The sequence below is a fragment of the Chlorocebus sabaeus genome, chromosome 12, assembly GCF_047675955.1.
Source record: "Chlorocebus sabaeus isolate Y175 chromosome 12, mChlSab1.0.hap1, whole genome shotgun sequence".
NCBI lineage: Eukaryota > Metazoa > Chordata > Mammalia > Primates > Cercopithecidae > Chlorocebus > Chlorocebus sabaeus.
In genome coordinates this window covers 9,014,036-9,036,251 of record NC_132915.1, presented here as the reverse complement: position 1 = coordinate 9,036,251, position 22,216 = coordinate 9,014,036, and the positions used below count along the sequence as shown (strand labels likewise).

The window sequence follows — 22,216 nt, the reverse complement described above, 5'->3', positions numbered from 1 at the left end:
ATCTCCAAAACACTGACCAGATAACTTAGGTTTTATCCTTTGTCATAGAACAAAGATTAGAGAACTTGAAATTTGTTTTGTATTTCCACTCCTCAGGGACGTCCAAAAAGCCAGTTCTGTTCCAGTACAAAGTAGAAAGTGGTGAACTGGCAATACGCCAAGACACAGACCGTTACAGTAATTCTTTTTGTTTCACAAAAAGTTAATGGAAACAAAACAACTTTCAAATAATATTCATTTGTCAATATGTATAATTTGCTATCCAAATGCTTTTTAAAAAGTTATTATCTTATTATTACACATTAAATTTACATGGAGTTGTCTCCTAATCCTGGGATTTTAACACCAAATGTTTCATTCTGAATACAAAGAAACATTCACATACTTAATTTTACAATATTCTGGAACAAGTTATATTCAAAAGTCAAATGAACACAGAACATTCCACTTGCAACCAACACATAGTTGTTAACAAAATTAACCCCATTAATATTTAAAGATGGATTTATCCATTAATGCCTGTTTTAATTGCCACTTGATTTTGGTGGTTATTAGAAACTTTGGTTATGGTAAAAATGACCACATGAGTAGGAATTCATCACCTGAAAGCTCGGGACCACAGCTCCCCATGCGCGCGTCTTTCCGTCTGCAGTATTTCAAGGTGAGACAATAAAATAGTCACCTAAAATGGTATGAGATTTTATTCCTGGTGCTTTTTCAGCGAGAACCGTTTTTCCAGCCCTAGGGAAGGAGCCTGTGTGTTTGGCCGGAGGGATTCATCAATTCAGAACATCTGTGACAGCCAGGAGGAGGAAAGAACGGAGGCTGGGATCACCTCCCACCCCTTCTAGCATCTCTCCTGAGAGTGGCAACTCCAGGCTGTCCCTCCCCATCCTGAGCCCTCCGCGCTCTCCTCCGCGCCACTAACACTCAGTATCTGACACCTGCAGTGCGAAGCCTCCAGAGTCCCCAGAATGACCTGGGCACTCCTCTCTCATTGGTTCTAGTTTACTTGGACACATGGGTACCTTAAGGCTTGTCACACTCCACACCTTTGTGTGTGTGTGTCTATTTCTTTCTAGGTTATAAACTCAGGCAGAGACCTCATACATTCACTTCTCTATCCCACGATTCCAGTACAGCGTTGGCCACATATTAACTAATGTGCAAATGAGCCCAAGAAGCTGGCCAGAAATCCCAAGAGACTGTGCCAAGTACATGCAGCTGCACCTGGGAATACACCAAAGCATGACATCACCAGCACAGCCTCCTCCACCACACCTTCCCTTTCTCCTTCCCCGCTGGCCTCAGACAGCTATGCATGGCTGCATGAACAAAGGTCTAAATCTAGACTTGTTTTAGCCTCCTCTTCCCTTCTTCTCATCTTTATTCTGCCTCCACCTTCTTCTTTCCATGTCTTCCCCTGCTGGCTTCTCTGTCGTTTCCCACAGTGGGTTCCCCCAGCCCCTGTGGTCCTCATGTCCTGTTCTTGTTCCCTTTGTGCTGGATCCCACATCCTACAGCATCCAGGACCATCCTCCATGGCTGATGCCACAGCCTGCCAATTCCCAAATTCTTCATGTTTGTTTGACTTCCTAGTTAGTTGTAAAACCAAAGCCCAGGGAGGAGTCCCAAGGTGCACAGCACAGAGTCAGTCTGCATGTGTACAGAGATGCAGATCCGTTTTTAATCAATGTAAGTATATGCATGTACGTATATACATATGCAATTCACATTCACAAGTCCTGGTATAAAGTTGCAATTTTTCTGGCTGCTATAAAATGTGCCAGTTTTAAAACTGTGCATTTGTTGCTTGCAAACTTATAAATATGTATAAACTCCATTATAAATAAATTGTGGCTGGCAGATGGCATTTAAGCTGCCAGCAATGGTTGCATGGAGTTATAAATGCTTATTAATTCTCCACTTTTAAATTCACAGCACGGACCCTGGGATCTGTGACATGAAGTGGTGTGAAAACATAATTATAAATTAGAGGGGGGAAAGCCATCAATAAGAGACAGGTAAGGGCTGGAAACTCTCACTAGTGAGTGATTCTCAAAGTCAAGACTTCAGAGCAGCTGCACCAACATCGCTTGGAGAATTTTTGAAATGCAAATTCTCGGGCCCCACTCCAGACCTAGGGAGTCAGGAGCTTGGCAGGGCCAGGGGGTGGGAGGGCCTGCCATCTTTGTCTGAACCAGCTCGCAGGGTGGTTCTGATGCCTGCCTTCCATCCGAGTCTGCTTGTCATGAACGCCTGTCTCTCGGCCCAAGGACTTCCCCGGCTTGGGAAGCATGTACAGGTGTGTGCAGGGCCAGTCAGAAACTGTTTCCAGAAACAGCCTTCCATAAGTGATAGACTTGGTGAATAAATACCCCAGCCGTCTCCCCACTCTGCTGGGTTCACTCTGGGCTGTCAGCTCTGTCTCTCAGGGTTCCCCAGTGGGATTCGGCTCCAGTTGTGCACATGATGGTAACTTACTTGATAATGCATGTCTTCCTCGTCAGCTTCCTTTTCTCCCTACTCCCGGGATCTTCACTCAAATAAACTACATACCCTCAAGTCCTCTCTCAGGGTTTCCCTCTGGAGAAACCCCAACTAAGACAGAGGAAACAGAAACACTGCCTCTCCCATCTGAATGACTCAGGCTTTTACACATTTCGAGATGGAGCACAGATGTAGAACCCGGGAGGGAAGCACTGCGTGCCATTTCCATGGGGCGGGGGGTGAGCTTTACACACAGGTCCAGGACTGTGAGTCCTGTGCTCTTTCCTAAGTTGATCCCCAGGCCCTTGCATGGCTCCAGTTTCCGCTTCTGAAAAGCGGGGCCCCCAGCTGGGCTGTCTTGCCGAGCTCCCTGCCCTGTGATCCTGTGTGGAGCTGACAGTTCTAGGTTGGCACTATGTCCAGGAGTGGGTTTGTCCACTTTATCTGTCTTATAGCCAACTTTGAAAGTTCCACGGGAGAACCTGAGTATTACTCTGAAACCCACTGCAAGGTCTGTCTGGGTCCTGCAATGACCTCTTTGCGATCTTTCCACACTCCTCCTGCTCACTCCCAATCCTACCGTCACCGTCCACAGAAAGGGATTTGTGGACAGCACGCAAAGTTGGGCCAGCAAGAGGGAACTGATGGGCACGTTGGGAATGCAGAATTTTAGAAAATCATTGCGCTTTACATGTTTCATATATTTGTCAATCCCCAGCACTCTCTCAAGCTGGGAACATGTATAGCCCTGCGGTGTAGAGCACACCAAGGCTTAGAGAAATCCAGCAACCCGCCTGAGTCCATGCCGTTCTGGGTGTACCAGGGTGGAGGTATCTACTCGTGGCCAGCACTGCCCCTGCCCCAGGAACTCCTACAGTCCAAGGCTTCTGCCCAGCTCAGCCCAACAGAAAAGAAATGTGTGACTGCCCTTCAGGTGGCAGCCAGTTTGGAGGAAATGAGGACCCAGACGTCCATCTTAAAGCATTGCTTATAGAAAGAAGCTACCCAAGTTTCGGATGCTACTGAAAAGGAAAGCTTTATTTCGGGAGCTGGGGGCCACTTTCAGAATCCTAGCACCAGGCATGAAGGCTGGGCTGGACACACATGTCCACTGTGCCCCCAGCACATGGGTCCTTTAGGATCCACCCTTCCCTGAGCCTGTCCTTCCTTTTAAGTTAGGCCTTTACCTATACACAGGGCTTCTCATTTCCTTTCTTCATTAGAAATTCCCCATGACCTCCTCCTCCTCCAGGAGGCCCTAAAGAAGGCCATATATGGCCCCATCAGGCCTTTGTCCATTATCCCAACATTAGAGATGGCCTGACAAAATAGCCGCTCACTCATCAAGGCTGAGTGGACGCCCAGTCTTTGGGCGCTTCCGATATAAAAAGCAGCAACAGTGGTGTCTTAAGCACAGAATTTAAGATTGAGTCATTTGACTGCAGTGTTTTTCACCTCCCCACCTGATTCTCCAGTGAGCTACTCAGAGGCAGCCTTGGAGGTCAAGAATCAAAGCTGAGTTAAACCACAATGAGCACCCCCATGAGAGGCCCAGCCGGGCTCTGCGCGACAGAGATGTCATTTGAAGCACAGCTGATTCATTCGTGGGGTTAAGGGAGGTGGGTAGGGGTCTCTAGGGCCACTCAGTAAGGGCAGAGGGGCCGTTTTAGGACTGCTGGCCCCCACCTTGTACTCCCAGAAGACATAGAGTTTGGGGTTAAGTGTTGGGGGTGCCCACTGGAGGGGCAGCAGGGCCCAGGTGCACTCTGCAGGGCCACAGTGGCCCAGCACAGCAGCAGCGACTGTGTCCTAGAAGCCCGAGGCCCTGGAACGCAAGGTATAGTGCCATTCCCACTGTGTTCACTGTTCAGCTTCCCTGCCCTGCCCAGGCAGAGATGTGGCCTGAGAAAGTGTGGGGAAGAGGGGCCCAGGCTAGACAGGGGGGAGGCTCCACTGCTTTTGCCTTGGAATCCTGAGCTCAAAGCACAGGCTGGCACACAGCAGGGCCCAGGAAATGCTGAGTGAGCAGGGCTCTGCAGCCAGATGACAACATGGCCTCCAGCAAGGTGTGGCACCAGCCCCAGCCTCAGTTTCCCCATGTGTCAGTGAGGCTCACAGGAATGGCCCAGCACACGGTGCTGGAGGGAAGAGTTGGGATAACTAACGTGCGCTCTAATCCGCTTTACAAATGGAAGGGAACAAAGATTAGAAAATCGCTGCCATCTGCTATGTCTGAAGCCTGCTCACTTCACTGGCACTATTCTAGGGTAACCAATATTCTAATCTGAGATTTAAAATGTATATTTTGAATTAATATTAAAAAGAAAAAATTTGACTCCAATACTTTGAATTTTTAAATTGATTCTCATGCAAAAAAAGTATTATATATATTTTCTATCACCATCGAACTAGACACTGACTTCACAGCAGGAGCTACTAAAGCTGCAGATTACCATTCAAGTCCCCCCAAGAGAAAAATAAAGTAAATCAAATGTCATAGCATTCACAGCTCCTAATCTGCGTTTCCTACTTTGCTATTGTCCCTGAATGTTATAATAGCATTTTGACCCTTCACAAACGGGGAATGCACGAATGTTGAAAGAAGGTCATTTCGCACGTTTTTCTGTGTGGTGCACATGCACACACAGATGGGTCAGAGCTGTGTTGTCTCTCCAGGGCTCCGAGCCTCCCAGAGGACAGATGTGCAGGGCAGCTCTCAGAGCATCCAAGTCAACACTGTCTCGGGGCAGAAGCCTGATGCAGCTGCTGCCAGCGTCCCCATGCAGCCCTCTGCTTCTAGATCACTAAGCAGAGGATCCACATGATGCCTGAAGCCAAAACCATTTCAGGAAACAGTAGCTCAGTCTACATTAGTGCCAGACTCTCCAGAGTGTCAATCCACTGCAGAACATTCTAGAACACTGAATTCACTGTCATCTCAAATTCATTGGACCCTCAAAGGCAAAACCCCCCTAGAAAGCCATGTATGAAGGCTGGGGCCTGCCCTGACTCATCCTCACTGGTTAGCTCTAACCTATCCTGCCATCTGGCCACACGCACACCCCAAGGCAGAAATGGGGCCCACGCCACTGGCATTAGAACTTAGCAGTATTATTATCTGCCAGAGTTTTCAGACTCCTTGTAACTCTCCTTACAGGATCAGATTTATCACTCTCCAACTCTAAACATGTTTAGGGTGTCCTTCCTGTTCTGCTGACCTGTACCCTACAGGGTGCTGTACCCTGTTGGGGTCTCACCAGAACGAGAGCCAAGCTGCCAACAAGCAAATGGATCCATCTGTTCTTTAAAGGGTACCTGTGAAAATCACAGGGCAGTCTCAGCCCAGATAGTATTTGAAAGCCATAAACATTGCCAGTTTTCTAACACCAAATGACTCCCCAGGAAATGACAGTATTTTACCTGGAAGAAAGGGAGTCAAGACAAAGAGTGGGGGTGGGCACATGCTCTTCCCTGCAGTGACTGGGCAACCTTGTTGGGACAGCAGACCTTTCCCCCATCCCTCATGCCAGAGGCAGAACCTCAAATGGATTCCAGTGACTCCTGGGTTTCTGGCACATGCAGCCCCAGAAGCCTCAATGCCTGAGTCTCCGGGACAGCTCTGGGATGGGTGCCTGCTCTTGCTGTCACACAGGCTTCTCCCCTATTGTATAAGGTGGGAGGGGGACTTTACTAGCAACTACCACAAGCAGCCTGTTGTCAACCGCTGATGAGAGGGAGACACAAACAGGAACTTGCCCCGGCCACCCTTCTACAAATACCCATTTTAGCATTAGATGCACAAGAACAGGGAAGCACTCGTCAACCAAGATCTTGGTTGCTGAAGCTTATTTTGTGCCATTTTGGCATGAAATGAATTCCCAAGTACTCCTTGCACAACTGGGGTCAAGGGTGGCGGGGTCCGGTGCTCAGCAGTACCCAGAGGAGCTGGAGTGCCACCTGTTCTTTAGTGAAGCTGCAGTGAGTCGTCTGGTGCTGGACACCCCAGGCACGTGGAGTGCAGTGCAGGGAGCACAGGAGGTATCCTAGGGAGGCCAAGGGAGGATGTCTGCTCCCACCAGCAAGCACAGTCATGCCTCAGAACAAGTATCTCATAGCTTTCAGTACAGGGCTAGGCATGCTCTGAGCAGCACGCCTTGCAGTTCCATCACAATTCTGTGCTTCTATTCCCCTCCAATTGTGCTTATTAGGTAAAACTGCAGGCTACACCTTCCTAGTGGCATTTCCCGGTGGAGTGGGTCAGTTGAATTAAATTTTTGCCTGGACAACTACAGTCAAACTTATTTTTTTTTTCATTAAAAACATACAGCACAGAACATTAGTCTTACATCTTTCTTAGTCTTAAAAAATATAAATATAGAGGGATACTTTGTACAGGATGTATAGGTATGTACACCTTTAATATGCATATGAGAAATTCAGAACCAAGTTTATGAAACTTGACCTTAAAGGAAGCCTTCCTTTTGAAGCTTTTGAAGAAGGCTCTGAGCCACAGGCAGCTGTCCCAGTTCCTGCAGCCCCGATTCCAGTCCACTCCAGGTCCTCCTGACCTGGTGCACAGTGCTGGGAGCAGCGCTGGCTGGGTCACTGCTTCCTCTCCACTGGCTGCTGGAGGCACAGCTCACTCCCTGCAGATACAATGGGCAGGCTGCTCTCTAGGTGGTGGTTGATGAGGTGGCTGATACTGTCAAAGACTCTGTCCTTCGTCCGGATCTATGAATGAAGCAAAGGAACGGTTAAGCACATCCCACAGGCAGTAAAAAGAGAACACGCTTTGCTCAGAATCAGCCAGACCATCTGAACTGGCCCACAAGGAAAGGAGGAGGGAACAAGGGGCTTCCTCCACTTTAGAGATGCCGTCTGCAAAGACCCTGGTCACTAGCAATGGCCAATCCATTTCATTGGTTGGGCTCACCTCCAAACTACCTGAAGACCTTTCAGTAACCATAAGCCCAGGCCCCTGGGACTGAGCTCTGGAATGTCTCAGCCCACTGTCCTATAGGCATGGCCTCCCCAACCTTCAACCAACCAGGACCACCTCACCTGTCTCTCCTGCTCCCTCCCTGGGAGGGAGCCCTGCACTGGGCTCTGCAGTCTCCCATGACCCTCCCACCTCTAGGGCTTTGCATGGCCATCTCCCGGCCCAGAATGAGTGTCTTCCATCTGAGCCTGGCCCCACCTCAATGCCAGCACCTCCGGGCAGCCTTCCTTCCTCCCCAGGCATCCTGGGAACCCACCAGGGGCAAGCTCCACAGTTCCCCAGAGGAGCTCCTGTTGCCCCTGCAGTCCCCTACTGGAGAGTGAGCCAGGCTGGGTCAGAGGTACAGGCTCCATGTTCCTGGGCTTTCGGTTCTACAGCCTGCCCATCAACTTTTAATGCCATGTTAGGGGAGAGGAAGTTGAACACTCTGCCCTGCTTGCTGGCCCGCACCGTGGTCCCTGGGGTCCATCAGCTGCCTCCACCCTGAGCCGGCACATTCATAGATATGGCTCACACTTGAAAAAGGTGGGGTGGGGCCTGTCAGGAGCTGTCTTTCGAGGCGTTCTGGACACAATCCCCTGGGACTTGCATGTTTGAGAAGTGGGAGATGGAGGCAGAAAGCAGCCACCTGGCTATGTCCATTCACCCTCACAGGCCACCCTCGCAGTTACGCTCGAGGGTCAGTTGAATTCCCTGGCTTCGCTCTCCAGCCTTAGTAGGGGTCTCCTCTCCATCAGTGTGTGCAGATGAATTTCCAGGAGCCCATCCTTTCATGGGACACCCAGCTCTCCTCGTCCTCCTGCAGGCACTCCTGATGTTCATTCTCTGGTTTTCCCCAATATTATCTTTTCCCCAAATTCTCATTGTCACTCCTGCTTCCACTAATGTGGCCACTCTTGCCTCTCCCCCTCCGTCAACCTACCAAAGAAACATAAGCCTCTGGACTTTTAACCACCATCCCGCCCCCACCCCAAATCTATACTTCAGGTGTGCATATTGGAAGTCCCCACCCAAGGTGCTCTGAGAAGCTCATACCATCTGCTCATGGCTCTACCAACTAGCAGCTGAAGGAAAAGAAGAACTTTGAAATTAGAGTGTTTTCCTCCTGCAGGAACCCTCGCCACCCATCTCTGTAAGCACCAGAGGGAGAAGAGCTCTCTGGACCAGAGGGTCTCCTGATTTTTGGGCACTAAGCCTCACTAAGGATGTAACCTATTGGGCAAGTTCAGAAAGGAAGCTTTTGGCAAGACTTCCCAGCATCTTTCTACTGAAGTTGTTTAATTCTCTTGGGGCTCCTCAGCATTCCTGCCCCAGAAAGACCCCCTGAGTGACTCAAGCAGCATACTTATTTGGAAGCCAGGGGCACCAAGGAACTCGGCTTGAGACCAGTACTGGGGTGTTGCCTTAACATTGACTCCTTACTCTCTCCTTAATGACTGACACTCACATAAGTTCTGAGCAAATTGGAATGGGTGAAGCGTGGTTTAGGGCAGGGAAGTGTCTGAGACAATAGTCTCAACCTGGTCTCACCTCCAAACCTCCTGAGGACCTTTTAGTAACCACAGTCCAGGCCCCAGGCCAGTTCCATAAGGAGCTCAGGGTGTGGCCTGGGCACCAAGTGTCTTAGGCTCCTCCAGTGATTCCAACATGCTGTCAAAGCTGAGAACCACCAGTTAGCATATTTCAGTATATAGGCTGGCCAACATAAACACATATGTATGTATTTACTGACTAAGGAAATAGAGAGGCCAGTTCACTTCTTTGCCATAAATACTGAAGTCTGGCTCCTGCCCAAAGAACTTATAGCCAACAGAACTCTCTGTGTGGACCCACCTGTTATGCACTAGAAATGCTGATGGCTGATTAAAAACCACTGGGCAGCCAAGACAAACCTAGACTCCAGACACACCTGCAAGGATTCTGCCACAGTGAAGACACATGGAATGTTAACCCCACACAACTGGTTGAGGCTGTGCATAGTAAAGAGGAAATAAAAATCAAGATGAAAGCCTTCATTCTAGTCAGGCTATAGAAGAGACTAAAATATACATATACTAGAAATTTAGAAAAGTCTAAAATTAATCATCTAAGCTTCCACCTTAGGAAGCTAAAAAAGAAGAACAAATTAATCTAAAGTAAGCAGGAGGAAAGAAATAATAGATAAAAATTAGGGCAGAAATCAATAAATTGAAAACAGCAAATCAGTAGAAAAAATAAATGAAACCAAAAGCTGGTTCTTTGAAAATATCAATACAATTGATAAACCTCTAGCCGGGCTAAGAAAAAAAGATGATAAGGCCCAAATTATCAATATAAGAAAGAAAAGAGGGGACCCCACAAGAGATCCCATGAACATTAAAAAGACAGTAAAGGAATACAGGAATAACAGAATTCAACCTTGTGGCCAGTTTATCAGGTTCTTATTTGCATTTGATTTACAATATTCCCAACATATGATAGGTTTATTGGGATGTAAGCTCATCTTAGGTTGGGGAGCATCTGTATTATGGATGACTCTATGCTCATAAATTTGATAATCTAAATTTAAAAGTTCCTTGAAAGGCACAACCTGCCAAAACTCACACAAGAAGAAATAAACAATTGGAAGAGGCATATATATATATATTAAAGAAATTGAACCAATAATTAATAACCTTCCAAAACAAAAAACACAAGGCCCAGACGGGTTCACTGGTGAATTCTATCAAGCATTTAAGGAATAATTTATTTCAATTCCCTACCATCTTTCTCAGAAGATAGAGTCAGAGAACATACTTCCTCATTCTGTGAAGTCAGCATTACCTTAATACCAAATCCAAAGACAGTAAAAGAACTCTAACAGAACAGAGCCCTCAGAAATAACACCACACATCTACAGCCATCTGATCTTTGACAAATCTGACAAAAACAAGAAATGGGGAAAGGATTCCCTATTTAATAAATGGTGCTGGGAAAATTGGCTAGCCGTAAGTAGAAAGCTGAAACTGGATCCTTTCCTTGCTCCTTATACGAAAATTAATTCAAGATGGATTAGAGACTTAAATGTTAGACCTAAAACCATAAAAACCCTAGAAGAAAACCTAAGTAATACCATTCAGGACATAGGCATGGGCAAGGACTTCATGTCTAAAACACCAAAAGCAACAGCAACAAAAGCCAAAATTGACAAATGGGATCTAATTAAACTAAAGAGCTTCTGCACAGCAAAAGAAACTGCCATCAGAGTGAACAGGCAACCTACAGAATGGGAGAAAATTTTTGCAATCTACTCATCTGACAAAGGGCTAATATCCAGAACCTACAAAGAACTCAATCAAATTTATAAGAAAAAAACAACCCCATCAAAAAGTGGGCAAAGGATATGAACAGACATTTCTCAAAAGAAGACATTCATACAGCCAACAGACACATGAAAAAATGCTCATCATCACTGGCCATCAGAGAAATGCAAATCAAAACCACAATGAGATACCATCTCACACCAGTTAGAATGGCGATCATTAAAAAGTCAGGAAACAACAGGTGCTGGAGAGGATGTGGAGAATAGGAACACTTTTACACTGTTGGTGGGACTGTAAACTAGTTCAACCATTGTGGAAAACAGTGTGGCGATTCCTCAAGGATCTAGAACTAGAAATACCATTTGACCTAGCCATCCATTACTGGGGATATACCCAAAGGATTATAAGTCATGCTGCTATAAAGACACATGCACACGTATGTTTATTGTGGCACTATTCACAATAGCAAAGACTTGGAATCAACCCAAATGTCCATGAGTGACAGACTGGATTAAGAAATGTGGCACATATACACCATGGAATACTATGCAGCCATAAAAAAGGATGAGTTCGTGTCCTTTCTAGGGACATGGATGCAGCTGGAAACCATCATTCTCAGCAAACTATTGCAAGAACAGAAAACCAAATACTGCATGTTCTCACTTATAGGTGGGAATTGAACAATGAGATCACTTGGACACAGGAAGGGGAACATCACACACCAGGTCCTATTGTGGGGAGGGGGGTTGGGGGAGGGATAGCATTAGGAGATATATGTAATGTAAATGACGAGTTAATGAGTGCAGCACACCAACATGGCACATGTATACATATGTAACAAACCTGCATGTTGTGCACATGTACCCTAGAACTTAAAGTATAATAATAATAAAAAAGAACTCTATAGCGCAATATCTCTCATGAACATAGATGCAAAAATGCTCAACAAATATTAACAAATTGAACCCAACAATGTATAAAAATAAGTATACACCACAACCAAGTGGAATTTATTTCAGGTATGCAAAGTTGGTCCAATATTCAGAAATCAATTACTTTTATCTATCATGTTAAAGAAGAAAAATCACATGATCATATCAATGGATGCAGACAAAGCATTTGACAAAATCCAACATCTTTTACCAAGAGATTTTTTTCTTTAAAAAAAAAAAAAAAAGGTCTTTTTTTACAAACAAATGGAAACACATTCCATGCTCATGGATAGGAAGAATCGATATCGTGAAAATGGCCATACTGCCCAAACTAATTTATAGATTCAACTCTATCCCCATCAAGCTACTGCTGACTTTCTTCATGGAATTAGAAAAAACTACTTTAAATTTCATATGGAACCAAAAAAGAGCCCACATCGCCAAGACAATTGTAAGCAAAAAGAACAAAGCTGGAGGCATCATACTACCTGACTTCAAATTATACTACAAGGCTACAGTAACCAAAACAGTATGGTACTGGTACCAAAACAGATATATAGACCAATAGAACAGAACAGAGGCATCATAAATACCACCACACATCTACAACCATCTGATCTTTGACAAACCTGACAAAAATATGCAATGGGGAAAGGATTCCCTGTTTAATAAATGGTGTTGGGAAAACTGGCTAGCCCTAAGCAGAAAACAGAAACTGGACCCCCTCCTTACACCTTATATAAAAATTAACTCAAGAAGGATTAAAGACTTAAATGTAAGACCTAAAACCATAAAAACCCTAGAAGAAAACTTAGGCAATACATTTAAGACATAGGCATGCACCAAGACTTCATGACTAAAACACCAAAGCAATGGCAACAAAAGCCAAAATTGACAAATGGGATCTAATTAAACTAAAGAGCTTCTGCACAGCAAAAGAAACTATCATCAGAGTGAAAAGGCAACCTACAGAATGGGAGAAAATTTTTACAATCTACCCATCTGACAAACGGCTAATATCCAGAATCTACCAAAGAACTTAAACACGTTTACAAGAGAAAAACAACCCCATCAAAAAGTGGGTGAAGGATATGAACAGACACTTTTCAAAAGAAAATATTTATGCAGCCAACAAAGTATGAAAAGAAGCTCATCATCAGTGGTGACTAGAGAAATGCAAATCAAAACCACAATAAGATACCATATCACGTCAGTTAGAATGGTGATCATTAAAAAGTCAGGAAACAACAGATGCTGGAGAGGATGTGGAGAAATAGGGCTTTTACCAGCTTTTACACTGCTGGTGGGAGTGTAAATTAGTTCAACCATTGTGGAAGACAGTATGGTGACTCCTCAAGGATCTAGAACCAGAAATACCATTTGACCCAGCAATCTCATTACTGGGTATATACCCAAAGGATTATAAATCATTCTACTAAAAAGACACATGCACATGTATGTTTATTGCAGCACTGTTCACAATAGCAAAGACTTGGAACCAACCCAAATGGCCATCAATGATACACTGGATAAAGAAAATGTGGCACATATACACCATGGAATACTATGCAACCATAAAAAAGGATGAGTTCATGTCCTTTGCAGGGACATGGATGAAGCTGGAAATGGTCATTCCCAGCAAACTAACACAGGAACAGAAAACCAAACACCACATGTCCTCACTCATAAGTGGGAGTTGAACAATGAGAACATGTGGATACAGGGAGAGGAACATCACACACCAGGGCCTGTCAGAGGGTGGGGGGCTAGGGATAGCATTAGCAGAAATACCTAATGTAGATGACAGGTTGATGGGTGCAGCAAACCACCATGGCACATGTATACCTATGTAACAAACCTGCACGTTCTGCACAGGTATCCCAGAACTTAAACTGTAATTTTTAAAAGGGTCTTAAAAAAAAAAAAAAAAAAAAAACTCTTGATAAAGTACGTTTTTCTTTTTCTTTCTTTCTTTTTTTTAAAGCCCTCTTGATAAAGTAGGAGAGGAAATTCCTCAACTTGATAAAGAATATCTATGGGTCAGGCACGGTGGCTCATACTTGTAATCCCAGCATTTTGGGAGGCCAAGGCAGGCAGATCACTTGAGGTCAGGAGTTCAAGACCAGCCTGGCCAACACAGTGTAACCCCATCTCTACCGAAAAAAATTCAAAAATTAGCCAGATGTCATGGTGGGTAACTGTAATCCCAGCTACTCAGGAGCCTGAGGTAGGAGAATCGCTTGAACCCAGGAGATGGAGGCTGCAGTCAATTGAGATCATGCCACTGCACTCCAGCCTGGGCGACAGAGCAAGACTCTGTCTCAGAAAAAAAAAAAAAAAAAAAAAAAAGAGTATCTGCAAAAAAACCCTACAGCTAACATTATATCTGATACTGAGAAACTCAAAGATCAAGAACAAGATAAGGATATTCCCTCTCACTACTCCATTTCAATATTGTACTGGAAGTCCTAATATTCCAAAGAAAACCTATAGAATTTATTTTTTGATTTCATCTTTGTAAACCATTATTGCTAAAACGTGTTGCCATTTTTAGGTAGAAATCTCCAAGGTTTCACAGCAGCTTAATTAAAATATGCCTCTTCTCTAGGCTGGGGGAAGAAGTGCACACTTGACTTTGTGTGGCCTGCGGTCGGTACGCATCACCTACAGTGTCCAAAAGTAAGACAGTAAGACAGAAAAGGAAAAAAAGGTATACTGATTGGGAAGGAAGAAATGAAACTGCCTTTGTTCACAGATGGCATGATTGTCTAGAAGAAAATCTGAAAAAAAATCAAAAAAATCTCCTTGAACTAATTGTGATTATAGTAAGGTTGCAGGATATACCGTAAATATACAAAAGTCAATCCCTAAAGTCAATCCCTTTCCTGTATATCAGCAATGAACACATGGAATTTAAAAATTTAAATGCAATACCATTTACATTATATTGGCACCCCTGAAAATGAAATAGGTATAAATCTAACAAAATGCCTATGAGATCTATATGAGGAAAACTACAAAAGTCCGATAAAAGAAATCAAAGAACTAAATAAATGAAGAGGTATTTCATATTTATGGATAGGAATCCTCGATATTGTCAAGATGTCAGTTCTTTACAATATTTATTAAGTAATATCAAATAAAGTCTACTTAAAAACCAAAAGAATAAATGAATATTCAGTTTGAGAGCACTGGGTGGGACTCGGTTTTCAGGGAGAGAAGCTGGAGGAGGTGAGGTTTTGCAAAGAAACAAAAGCAACATCTCCTACTCCTAAAACAAGAGCACTTTGGAGCCTCTGGAGTGGTTCATAGTAAGGAATTTCTTCTTTGATTTGATTTTTGTAGACTGTTCCTGTTAAAATTGTGTATCGTTTTCAGGTAGAGATCCCCAAGTTTTCACAGCAGCTTAATTAAAACATGTTTCTTCCCTAGGCTAGGGCAGAAATGCACACTCAGCTCTGTGTGGCCTGTGGTCAGCAGGAATCACCCCCAGTGTCCAAAAGTAAGGAGAGTGGGGGTCAGGTTAAGGGGTGAAAGATGGAGAGGTGACACGGGGTGGGAAGGCGGAAGATAGGCATGGTGGGGGTGAGAGGTGAGGGTGGAGGGGAGAAGCAGCAGGGCAAGGAGGCGGGGTGTCAGTTGTGGGGCAGGCTCCTTTGTCCCCTATTTTGGGTGTGGGGACCTCTGTGGTCTGTGGACAACAGCAGGTCTGGCTTGTCATTTTCATCCTTCCCTCGGGGCCTCCCTCAGGACTCCCTAGATGGTTGGTGGGAAGGTGAGGGCTCCTCCTCTGGCTATGACCTATGTCCAAGTCAAAGCAGGAGAAAACATGGATAGTTTCTGGTGCCAGGCTCTAGGGGACACTAAACTATCACCAGCAACAGAATGAGACAGATAAACCATCCTTAAAGAAGGCCTTGCAGGGGCTGGCACAAAACTGCCCTCACGTACAGAGGAGATGCAGGCCCAGGAGGAGAGCAAAGTGGGCAGGCCGACCTCAGGACGTGGGTGTTGTGAGTGGAATGTACAGGAGTAGGGCAGGGGACACAGGTGAGTCCCCCTCATCGACTCTCCATGTCTCCTCCATCAGCAGTGACTAAGCTGGGCACAAAGTCTGTTTGCAGGATGGTGTGTCTGGGTGGAGCTCTGCCACTGGGTGCTGTACCTTGGTGATCCTCCAAAGTTCCCAGTGGTGGAAGGATGCAGGGGAGAGCCTTCTGCCCTATGGTGGCACACATGGACCTCATGACAACACTCAGGGCTTGGGAAGATGCCCAGGGGAGCGGTAGGGATCTGCCGAGCTGCAGCCCCAGTTTGACCTCACAGGGACATTTCGCACTGAGCTTCAGTGCCCACACAGGAGATGCCCACCAGTTGCACCAGCCTTCTGGAACAATAATATTCTAGCAGAATCAGGTTTGTAGCTTTTGTTCTCACTGTATGGAAAGTCCACTTGTTGTTAGTATTGACTATCACTGCCAATTCCACCTTAAAAATGATTTTTCAGGAGCTCTGCAGCTGGATAGAGGGGTAGTCTCCTCCTGCCCCAGGGTAAAGCCTTGGGAACTGTGCCATCTCCATGAGACCTCCAGGACAGCATTTGATGAATCACTGCTCAAGAAACCACAAAGAAGTCTTCAATGAGCGGCCAGAGTAGGGAGGCCAACACCACCACACTCAACGTCCCCACAGCCATGACCTCAGTGACCAAAGACAGCACCAGATCTGCTCACAGAGTGGAGGGCCTAGGCCCAGGTCACCTCTGGGAAAGCATAGCTGTCCCACAAAACTAACACAAAATCCATGTAAAAACCCACAAACCAGAAGCAAAGTAGGCAGAGAGAAGGAAGTACTGTAGGAAGCTGAGCAGTGGCTCTCCCTGAACCCTGCCTGCATGCCGGGGCTCACCTGCCTTGGGCCATCCCAGGTGAGGCTCCTCTGTCCTGCACCAGGTGGAAACTGAGTGCTTCCAGCACCCCTTGGGGCCAGTAGAACACAGTGCTAGGAATCTGAATCTTGAGAGCTGGAGGGCTCCTTCCACATTGCCCAACGTTGCCCTCTAAGACATTTCTTTCCTAGCCATGGAGCAACTCTGTCACACAGAGCCCTACCTGGAGGCCCAGTATATATGACTCGGGAATAAAATGGGAGGAGACCGGCCCTGGAGCACTCTCAGGACCCTGCCTGCCCCTGCGGGCTTCCAGAGCAACACTACAGGGTGGTCTTTCCCACTCAGAACTTCCACTGTGTGGGTAAGTCACACGACTTGCCCGAGCCAGAGGTGACTGAACGGGCTGCGTAATTTCCATATTTCCTTTGTAGTGAACAAAGGCATGACGTCAATGAGAGAAGTCAGCTGGTCCTCCAGCAAACAGAGCAGAGGCCTCAGCTCATTCTGCTGAGCAGGGAACTCCACCCCACCCTACACCCCAGCAGGGCTGGACTACCATCTCAGCCAAGACCCAGGGCAGGAACCTTAAGCCTCGGGCAGCACTTAAACACTTTAACTGTCCCCTCGGGGCTCCAGGAGCCTAGAAGGAGATGCAAGGACCCTTCAGCCCAGGAAGGGAGGGTTGGGGGAGGCGGGAAGCCCCTACAGTGAGGAAAGCTCAGACTGCCCACTTCCTTCTCCAAAGCCTGCTCCACCAGTCTGGCCACCATCACCTGTGGCTTTGAGGCAGCATAGGTAGTCAAGGAAGTAACCATGTTTTTGGGACCTGGCAACCGTGGGATGTACAGTCAACACAGTAAGCCTCAGCATTCACACTGTAGTCCAGCTAATTCAAGCACAGCTATCTTCAGTAGGGAATCTCCTCCTCTAGAGAGCACTGCGCACTTTAATTTTACTTGTGCTCAGACTGACCCTTTGCTCATTATAATAGCAAAAAACACATCACTGGGTGGAGATTTAAGATGCTAATGAGATGTGACTTATGAACAAGCATGTTCAGCTACTATGCATGTGCACCCAGAGGACCACCCAGAACATGCTTATAGCAACACCTCCTTATGAATAATCATGAAAGGCGCCCATAAAGGGAGTGTCCCTAGTGCCCATCTTTGCTGTCTCATCCTTACCCTGCAGCCTGCCCTGAATTAACTCTGTCAGGGTGTACTATCTATTCTGCACCTAACTTTCAAAATTTTCTTTCTCCTTTGTAATAAATTGCACTGTTTTGCATCTCCCTTGCTGTGTCTCTCTTGCTTAAATTCTTCTAAATCAAGAAGATAAGAACTGAGGTCTCACAACAACCATAAACACCTTGGAAGGTTTTTCCAGGCATGTGATGGGTTTGAGTGAGTCAGCCACTACTGGCCTTGCCTTCTTTGGAAGGGAGGGCAGGCACAGGCTTCCTCTGTGAGAAGCGAACACTCAGGGAGAGAGGTCAGCCTGGGGCCTCAGGCCCACCCTGATCTTAGCATGAGAGCTGATTGCCCTTCAGGAGTCAGTAGCCCAGAATAAACTCTGAGGCCAGCTTGATAAGCCTTATCAACAAGGTCTCTTTGAGTTGCTTACAATATTTTTAATCAACTGAGAAAGTCTCAGAGTAGAAGAAAATCAGATCCCGCAGATCAAAGCTGCCAGCAGCTCAGTGGGAAGGAACCAAGCTCCATGCATTCAGAAAGGCTGGGTTTATTTAGGCCCAAGGATGCTTGGGAGCCTGAGAAGCAACTCAAAAGTGTGGGAAATTAAAATCATTAAGAAATATGCAGCATATTCTGATTTCCCAAAACCGCCATTGAGGCCATAACCAATCTTACTGTTTCTCTTCTCTGCCACAACCTCCAAAAAACCGCTTGGCTTGGGGGAGGTGGAACTTCTTCCTGGCTACTTCTTTTACCATCTATTCTTACCTACTTTCCAGAAATTTGGTAGAAATTAATTTTTCAAATTTTATTCATCCAAGCATCTAGATGATCCACTTCTGTGTTTAACTGGCCATAGGCAGCAGAACAGAATCAGAAGGTATGACCATGTAGAGGAAAAAAAACCACTGGTCAAGATATCACAAGTCATCAGTTCAAATCCTGTTTCTACTGCCAATGTGCTGTGTTTGCCTGACAAGTTATCTAACATATCCTTCCTCATTTTTCAAAGGGTCTGTTGCCTAGACCTGTGGTTCCCAACTCTAGCCCCTGAAGAAGGGCTTGTGAAAGTTCAGACTACTGCCTCACCTCCATCCCACACCCCCAGGCCCCATTCTGAGTTCCTGACTCAGCAGGTCTGGGATGGGAGCTGGGGATCTCATTTCTAAGCAAGCTCTCTGATGATGAAGTGCTAGACTAACAGCTGGCCTAGAACAGCAGCTCAAGCTGTGGGTGTGATTTGTAAGTTACCTGTAATGCAACAATGCCTTCCCAGTTCACTCAGCCCCCTCTCATTGTCCAATCAGAAACACACAGCCCCTCTCAGGATGCTCCCCTGATGTGCAAAGGGCATGGTCATCCCAAGCCATTACCCTTGAAGCCCTTTCTCTCCTGGGTGCACAAGCAGCATCCTGTGCATCTTATTTATTTATGTATTTGTTTATTTTTATTTATTTATTTATTTAGAGAGTCTCACTCTGTCACCAGGGTGGAGTGCAATGGTACGATCATAGCTCACTACAGCCTCAAACTTCTGGACTCAAGCCATCCTTCTGCCTCAGCCTCCTGAGTAGCTGGGACTACAGGTGCACTCCACCACTCCCTGTGTGCTGTATTAAGTACTGCCTGTCCTGCAGTGCAGTGACAAGTGAGGAGAAGACAGTTTTGAGCACCTGCCACAGCCTGGCCTGCCACCTGCTAATGACACTCCTTATAGCAAGTTACTGACCTCTCTGTAAAATGGCTATCGCGAGTCCTGCTTCATAGGACTGTTTTCAGAATGAAAGGATTAATACAAGTGAAGTAGTTAGTACAGTGCGTGGCATCAAGGACATGCTGGGGAATGTTTGCTGTTCCTATTTTCTTACCACACTGCACAGTTTAACCATACACTGGAGGTGATGACATCCCAGAAGGATTCTGAGCAGGGAATGGACATCAGCAAGCCTCCTGCAGGGTGGGCGGGGACTGTCACTGGGAGTCCAGGTGGGTCAGGAGGAAGAGGCAGCTTGCAAGGATATTTAGGGGACTTTGTTCAGCATCTGAATGGAGAGTATGAGAAGAGAGGTGTGGTGTGGAGGGGAACCCACGAGGGGGAGCTGGGGCTGAGGAGATGGGGACAACACCTTCCACTGCAGACGCCATGGGTTTCAATTGCCTGGGAAATGTGTAAGTGGAGCTGCCCTGTGGGCAGTTAGAAATACTGGTTAAAATTTTTCCATTAATGACGACACTCCATCAATGACAAAATGATTACATCTGCCCCTTCTAAAGGGTCACACTCCTGGAAGAGGCAAGGCCATCAGATGGGGACATCTCATGATTAAAACATGAATTACCCTGGAACAGGTCACACACACACACACATGCACGTGCACACACACACACACACACAGTAGCTGACCTTTGCGTACTTTCTCACTTCTGCTGGATCCACTGAGAGACCCCCCCCCACCTCCAGGCTCACAGGCTCATGCCTGGATCCAGCCTAACCCAGGTGTGATGTAGACCTGCCCCAGGCACAGACATGCCACCCACGCCTCTCCTACATTGGAAATGAAGATGTGGTCCAGGTCCATCCCAAACCTGAAGGCTGAGCCACAGAGCTGGACCCACATCATCCCCCAGGGCTGCATTGTGTAAACTAAAAATAAAATGTGAAGCCCCCTAACCATCAGAATGAACCCATCCTCTTAGCCAAGGCCATTCCAAAGTTAACCTGAAAAACTAGGTCAGGCCATGATGGGAAGTGGGGGTCAGACATGTCTCATTATATCTTCCTCTCTTTGGAATTCAGGCACAACTGACCAGCAGTAACATTTAAACAGAGACCTTAAAACTTTTGTAGCAATAAGACACCCAATTCCAGCCTGACTCTAGCATAGCATCACATGACAGATAGCAGGCCCTGAAACAGATTGAAGTATTTTACCCTAAAATACATGTCTTTGGCAATATGTCTTTGTCATATTTTGAAATGGCCCTGCAAAGTTGTCTCTTGTGGGGAAAATCTATATTCTGTGGAGAATCCCTTTCCCTTTCCAAGTCTTTTCCTTCATCCAGGAGAGAATTAAGTAAGAGTCTGACACCTTTTTAAGTCTGATGAAAAACATTGGCTGGGCACAGTGGCTCACGCCTGTAATCCTAGCACTTTGGGAGGCCAAGGTGGGTGGACCACCTGAAGTCAGGAGTTCAAGACCAGCCTGGCCAACATGGTGAAACACCGTCTCTACTAAAAATACAGAAAAAAAAAATTAGCTGGGCATGGTGGTGCATGTCTGTAATCCAGCTGCTCTAGAGGCTGAAGCTGGAGGATCGCTTGAACCCAGGAGGAAGAGGTTGTAGTGAGTTGAGATTGCACCACTGCACTCTCTAGCCTGGGCAACAAGAGTGAAGCTACATCTCAAAAAAATAAAAAATAAAAAATAAAAAAAGAAACATCTACGATCTTTTCTTTCTGAAGCCTGCTACCTGGAGGCTTCATTTGCATGATAAAACCTTGGTCTCCACAACCCCTAATCTTAACCCAGACACTCCCTTCTATTGATTCTAGGTCTTTAGATAAGCTCTTGCAACCAATACTCCCTTCTATTGATTCCAGGTCTTTAGATAAACTCTTTCAACCAAGTGCCAATCAGAAAATCTTTGAATCCACCTATGACCTGGAAGCCCCCTACTTCACATTGTCCTGCCTTTCTGGACCAAACCAATGCACATCCTACATGTACGGATTAATATCTTACATATAAAATCAAGCTGTAGCTTGACCACCCTGGGCACGTATTCTCAGGATCTCCTGGGGCTGTCACTGGCATGTCCTTAACCCTGGCTAAATAAACTTCTGAAATGATTGAGATTTGTCTCAGATATTCTTTGGTTTACAAATGCCAAGAGCCCAACTTGGAACCCTGTTCACCTAGGGCTTACATGCCCACAAGCAACCCTTTTGCCCAGTTGAACACTCAGTTTCCACCTGAGGAGTGAGCCTGACCTTGAATCCCTGCACACCTGGGGCCTTGGACAAGTCCTCCCTTCCCTGCTCCTGTGGTTTTCTGGACCAGCCTTGTCCAGGGGATGGAGGAGACTCCTGGTCTCCCCTGGCCCTGTTCCTTCTGGATCTCACTTCCTTTCCTAGTTCTGAGCTACTGAGAAGTCCCTCATCACCTCCAAGGTTGCCCAAGAGTCTGCAAGGTCTGTTCTTGACAATAGAAATGAAAAAATGGTAGAGAACTGACCATGGTAACCAAATAGGAAATATGTAGGAAACTGTTCCAGTCATGATTTCTTCAGAGCCTTGTCAGAGAAGAGCAGAGAAGCTGTGAACACAGCTCTGAGTTCCCCTGGGGCTAGACTCATTGTCCTGGTCATTTGTGTATTTACACAGAACAGACAGGAAAATTCCTTACCAATTATTAAGTGAGCGTGAT

General features: G+C 46.0%; 2 protein-coding genes across 3 annotated transcripts in view; one reads left to right on the top strand and one right to left on the bottom strand.

The window, feature by feature from the left end:
- Positions 1-1,170: 1,170 nt before the first annotated feature.
- On the top strand, positions 1,171-1,894 carry LOC140712911 (uncharacterized). The gene is given in 1 exon segment (XM_073021454.1): positions 1,171-1,894. A coding segment is annotated over 1 exon segment (657 nt). The 3' UTR covers positions 1,828-1,894.
- Positions 1,895-2,003: 109 nt separating this feature from the next.
- SHC3 (SHC adaptor protein 3) overlaps positions 2,004-22,216 on the bottom strand; it is a 305,086-nt gene continuing 284,873 nt past the window's right edge. For both annotated transcript variants that reach the window (XM_073021453.1, XM_007969707.3), the window contains one exon: positions 2,004-7,221. In XM_073021453.1, the coding sequence (XP_072877554.1) occupies positions 7,093-7,221 (129 nt within the window). In that variant the 3' untranslated portion in view covers positions 2,004-7,092. The remainder of the gene's footprint in view (positions 7,222-22,216) is intronic.